Below are 5622 nucleotides of genomic sequence, written 5' to 3'. Positions count from 1 at the left end.
GTAGATGAAGAGACAATGTGGGTATTTCACGCCTCCATTGACACAGTTTAGAGCATTTTGGAGGTGGATTTTGACTCTGCTTGTCAGGGCCAACCAACCCGGGCTAAGAGGGATACAGCGTCACAGCAGAAAGACCCGAGATACTCGATATAGATTCTCCCCTCACGGAAATCGAACTCAGGTCTTACGCCAGAGAAGACCTGGTAATGTTTCCTCAGCTCAGCCACATTTGGCTTGAGGAAGGGCCGCACAAACACTAAAATTTTTATGTCAATTAGCCAGCGAGCCACCTCTACTGTAAATAGTACTAATAAAAATAATACGATTTGTACAGCGCCAATTTTCTCTCAACAGCAAGTTCTATGCACTTTACAAGCGAGCCACCTCTACTGTAAATAGTACTAATAAAAATAATATGATTTGTACAGCGCAAATTTCGCTCAACAGCAAGTTCTATGCACTTTACAAACTATAATATTATTACCCCAGGAGACCTGATAGCATTCTGACACAAAATCTTAACCTCCCGAGAAGTACTCAGTGCAAGCTGCCAGTTTTCAGATGCTATAAAACACTGACATATTGACAAGACCTTTCGCTATCTATGTCTGAGTACCCATTCCCACCTGGGTGAAGTGAGGAAAATTTGTGTAAAGTGTCTTTCCCAATGACGCAACGTCGGGTCGGGCCTGAGCCGAGTCGAAGCCCCGAACCCGCAGTCTCACGGTTACGAGTCTGATAGCCTAAACACTAGACCATAGACGCCACGTCGGTAAATGTTTCACGTTCCCATTAACACATTTTAGACAATTCTGCTAATACGGGGTGCCCACTACGGCTGGATTAGGCCGATCACCCGACTCGATCGCCTGAAGCTGAAAACAAACACGTTTGTTTTTGAGGCAATTGAGTCGGGCGATCGGCCGCTCAGCCGTAGTGAGCACCTTGTATAAGATCCTGTTGTCAGAGCCAAGCCGGGATGAATGGGATACAACATCCCAGCAGACAAAAGGAGATACGCATTCCATGAAAGAACAGAGTTCGACAAGGATGTTCGATTTCATCTCAGCTATTTATTCTTGCTGTGGAAATTTTTGCTCAAAAAGTAATCCAAATAACGCCATACGTAGTAGTAGTAGTAGTAGTATGAAGTACGGCTGTGGTCAGGCTAGTCACCTATCAGCCGTTCGTTGCTTTCGTTGCTTATTCCTTCCTGCACGTTGTTTTCACACTCTGGTATCTGTAGGTTAGTGCTCATGGCACATGGATCTGGCAGTTTGAAACCAATCTAGGTTCATAGAGAATTTATGTTCCTTCCAGACCATGTCAATCCTATTCTTGAAAGCATTTAAGGATGGTGCAGACACTACATTTTCCGGTAGGGAATTCCAAGCGTTAACTGTGCGTACGCTGAAGAAGTTTTGGCGAACTGCTGTTTTCACATGGGTTTTTTTCAATTTTAGACTGTGTCCCCTGGTGTCAGATACGTAATATACGTGATATCAATACCAGTCCAGGTTTGGAGTCCATTAGAATTAGTAATTATACAGATGACTAAACCTTATTTTTAGGACATGCCAATTTCTGTCCAAAGTGGCAGGACCTTCTTACAGTTATAAAAGAAATGTTCGATAAAAATCAGGTTCATCACAGTGTTGGCAATTTTGAAATTCCTTTAATTTCGTTTGGAAGAGTAGTGTGTTAGTTGGATTCTTAGGAGATTGCTGAGAATATCGTGGAAGGAAAAGAAATCAAATGAGGAAGTGCTTCATGAAGCCCACGTGGGACGCCCACTGTAAAAACAATAAGGGAAACGACAAATACAGTTTTTGGGACACTTGAATAGACATAAAGGTCTTGATTATCTAGCTCTCACTGGCAAAATTGAAGGCAAACGAGGCAGGGATAGGCCCAGAGCAACCTACTTAGGGAACCTAAACAAATGGGTAACGGGGAAAGATCAGATAAACGTAGTTTTTTTTTTTTCAAAGCCCACCCGAGCAAAGGAATGAATGAAGAACCATGATCGTCGATGTCTTCCGCAGAAATGGCACTGGATGATGATGATGTTAGTTTGATTAATATCATGTAGCACGAACTACCCATCTCATTATTGTCACAGACTTCCAGAGCATCCTGCGTAGGGTTGAGAAAGGGCTGCTTCGGAGTGAATGGATGAACCCAATACAACACTCATCACTTGGAGCCATCACGTGGATATTCTGTCCTGAGCACTCTGGAGTGAAGGGCAGTGAGGAGGCTGATAGGCTGGCAGGCAGTGTCGTGGTTGATGGTGAGGTGAAATTCGACAAGTGAGAAGTGTTGAAGACCCTGGAGGTAAAATTGCGGGATGAGGAAGACAGGGAGACAGCAAACACCAGGCAATCATCAGGAGAGAGGGAAGAAAGGAACGATTATCTGGAGAGGAAAAACGTCACCATAATCAGAGGGGGGGGGATTACGTCAAAATAATAAAACGACGTAGCTGTGTTTGTGAACGTACGATAAAGTGTGTTAAGTCGAAATTGTCCAACACATCCTTCCATTGTTGGAGAAATAAAAATGTCCGTCTTAGACAGGCTGACGTCTTGGATAGTGCATCATTATGATATTAAAAATAGTTCAAGGGGATAAGGGGTAATTGATGATTTTAACAAATGACTGTTTTGGGCATGTAGCCGGAAGAATAAGCTCATCTGAACCTTAGAAAGATGCATCATCCTCCTCCCATTCTTCTTCTCCTCCTCCCTTCTCATTTCTGTTTTTCATTACGGTTCAATATTAATAACACTAACATTATTTTCTCTTTCCTCCAGGTGAAAATCTGGTTTCAAAACAGACGAATGAAGTGGAGAAATTCCAAGGAAAGAGAACTGTTGTCAACAGGAGGCACTCGTGAGTCTACTCTCCCCAATAAAAGTAACCCCAACCCTGACCTCAGCGATGTGAGGGAGACGGACGAGTCCAAACACGGTCTTATGGGGGTGGACAGCATGTACAGAGAGCAATCTGGATCGCCCTCCGCCAGCCCCGTGTCCAGTATACCAGCAAGTCCCGTCACGGCGGTTGGTCAAGAATCTCTGATGCACCACCATCATCCGGTGGCGCATGCGCAAGAAGAGGAAAGTGACATCGACTCCGACGAAGAAATCACCGTGTCATGATGCTGAAACAGCGCTCCTTGTTGGCTTTGCTGGTGTTTCTTTTGACAGAAATAAGCCTGCAATGACGTCATCAGTAAGGTCTCGCGGATCCTCGCGTCATAATAATACGGCCGGTTGTTCTGCAAATTGATCACCACACGACCTGCATTGTATTGAACAGGGCGTAGAGTCTGTGCTTGGACACGGTCTGCCAAGGGAAAGGTTCTGCTCCGTTCTTGAACTGTTTCTAAGAGAATACAATCTCCAAGCGCGCCCGGTGCTCTGGTCAATCAAGACAGAGACAGAACCCCTACATACAATAAAAGTAAAAAAGAAACATGTTCAACTTTTGATCGCTAATCATGCCGATCCCCCCCCCCCCCAACCACCCCCGTCCCAAATTTACAATCGGCGATGGTCTCGTTGCTTCTGACAACTTTCCTCTCCCCCCCCCCCCCCCTCTAAACAAAAAAACTACTCGTCCTTCACCCTCGCGAGGTTTCATTTTCATCCTCCACAAAACAAACTGTCTAGGACAATGAATGTGACGTTCACCCGCTACCATAAACCACAGCCCAAGGTGAAGAAAGGATACCAGTAACCGACAGTGTAAAACTGACAAAACTGATCACTGCTTCAGCTTATATCGCCGGTTAGCTACCTCTCTTCGCGCTCGCTCCATCTGCAAAAAAGAGGAAAAAGTTCTGTACTTTTCTGAGACGTTTCACGTAGAAGTAGAGTGTCTTGAATCCTGCACTACAAGTTACTGTGAGAAAATAAGCGATGTTGAGGCTGATGACATAAACATTCATAGGGCGGGAGGAGATCGCTGTTGAACATTTTCCTCACTTTCGAGTTAACTCTTTGAAGACAAGTATTCTGGTCATTCGACAACGCTTGAGACAACGCTTGTTTTAAAGTATTTTGGACTTCTTTATTCATACAGACATTTCAATTTTGTACTCTTTATTAAAAACTTAGAAAGGCGAGTAGCAAACATACGTACTATGAGATACGCAATTAATTCGTCTTTCTGATTTGTGCATGATGATGGTGGAAATGTCCTGCAAAGCTCATTGTCGTCTGCTACTGATCGGCCATGTGAGAGTAAAGAGTGGCGTCCCTGCTACCTGGTCCCGCAAAGAAAGGTTCGACTCCTCTCTACAAAATAAAGTATTATAACTAACCAAAGCCAAATTCATCAGACATTGTATTGTGCCTGTGGGCAGATGAAGAAAATAGAAACTGTTCAAGCCGAGGTCTTCCAAACGCTCAAATCGGAAATTGCCTCGTCCTTGATTCCCTCAACAAACAGTGCAAGTGCAGAGTTGTACTCATCCCCTCAACAAATAGTGCAAGTACAGAGTTGTGCTCGCTCAAAACTCTTCTCAACCTCTCTGCAACCTCTAGTACGGCCATGTTCATGCAGCAAGACTCTGGCAAGGTCAAGGTGAAACAGCAATACTCAAGCAAGGTCAAGGTCATTCCGCGAGCCTCCTTATTTTTTTCAGTGCTGTTCTCCATGAGTCAAGACTCCTCGTCAGCTGACGTTTTCTGTGTACATCTCATCCTGCTTCGCCTGAATGAAACGCAGGTTTGACTTGACTACCGCGACTCGAACAACAACAACAACAATAACAACAACAACAACAACAAAAACAACAACAACAACAAAAATAACAACAACAACAAAAATAACAACTGTTTAACCAGCCTTCAAAACAGTATTTTCTGGTCTCCATATATGCCAATTTGGATTGGCCCACCAATAGCGTTGGGCTACAATCGTTTGGCTCACCACTGACATTAGGCCATAGTTGCTTGGTCCACCAGTGATGATTTTCGACCATAATATTATTGCCTGGTCCACCGCTAACATTAGGCCATACTTGCTTTGCACACCACTGACAATTGAACCATAAATACTTGGTTCACCACTGACAATTGGACCATAAATACTTGGTTCGCCACTGACAATTGAACCTTTAATACTTGGTTCACCACTGACAATTGAACCTTTAATACTTGGTTCGCCACTGACAATTGAACCTTTAATACTTGATTCCCCACTGACAATTGAACCATAAATACTTGGTTCGCCACTGACAATTGGACCATAAATACTTGGTTCGCCACTGACAATTGGACCATAAATACTTGATTCCCCACTGACAATTGAACCATAAATACTTGGTTCGCCACTGACAATTGGACCATAAATACTTGATTCCCCACTGACAATTGAACCATAAATACTTGGTTCGCCACTGACAGTTGAATAGAATACTGTAAACCACTGACAATTGAACCATAAATACTTGGTTCACCACTGGCAATTGAACCATAAATACTTGGTTCGCCACTGACAATTGAACCATAAATACTTGGTTCACCACTGGCAATTGAACCATAAATACTTGGTTCGCCACTGACAATTGAACCATAAATACTTGGTTCGCCACTGACAATTGAACCATAA

The 5622-nt window shown here is 43.6% G+C and overlaps 1 protein-coding gene across 1 annotated transcript; it reads left to right on the top strand.

Annotated features, from left to right (window-relative positions):
* Positions 1-2047: 2047 nt before the first annotated feature.
* Positions 2048-3164, top strand: LOC101853417 (homeobox protein DBX1-like). The gene is made up of 2 exons (XM_005110695.1): positions 2048-2068; positions 2817-3164. Exons 1-2 carry the CDS (start codon positions 2048-2050, stop codon positions 3162-3164), a joined length of 369 nt encoding a protein of 122 aa, XP_005110752.1.
* The last annotated feature ends 2458 nt before the right edge of the window (positions 3165-5622 follow it).

Source organism: Aplysia californica, unplaced genomic scaffold (genome assembly GCF_000002075.1).
Source record: "Aplysia californica isolate F4 #8 unplaced genomic scaffold, AplCal3.0 scaffold00931, whole genome shotgun sequence".
NCBI lineage: Eukaryota > Metazoa > Mollusca > Gastropoda > Aplysiida > Aplysiidae > Aplysia > Aplysia californica.
The sequence above is the reverse complement of the archived record's forward strand: the minus strand, read 5'-3'. Positions and strand labels throughout refer to the sequence as shown.

Bases quoted from the DNA above. Each gene is read 5' to 3' on its own strand.
- LOC101853417 (XM_005110695.1), top strand. From the start codon at position 2,048: ATGGCACTGGATGATGATGAT. The intron at 2,069-2,816 runs GTTAGTTTGATT...TCTTTCCTCCAG, and splicing joins TGGCACTGGATGATGATGAT to GTGAAAATCTGGTTTCAAAA.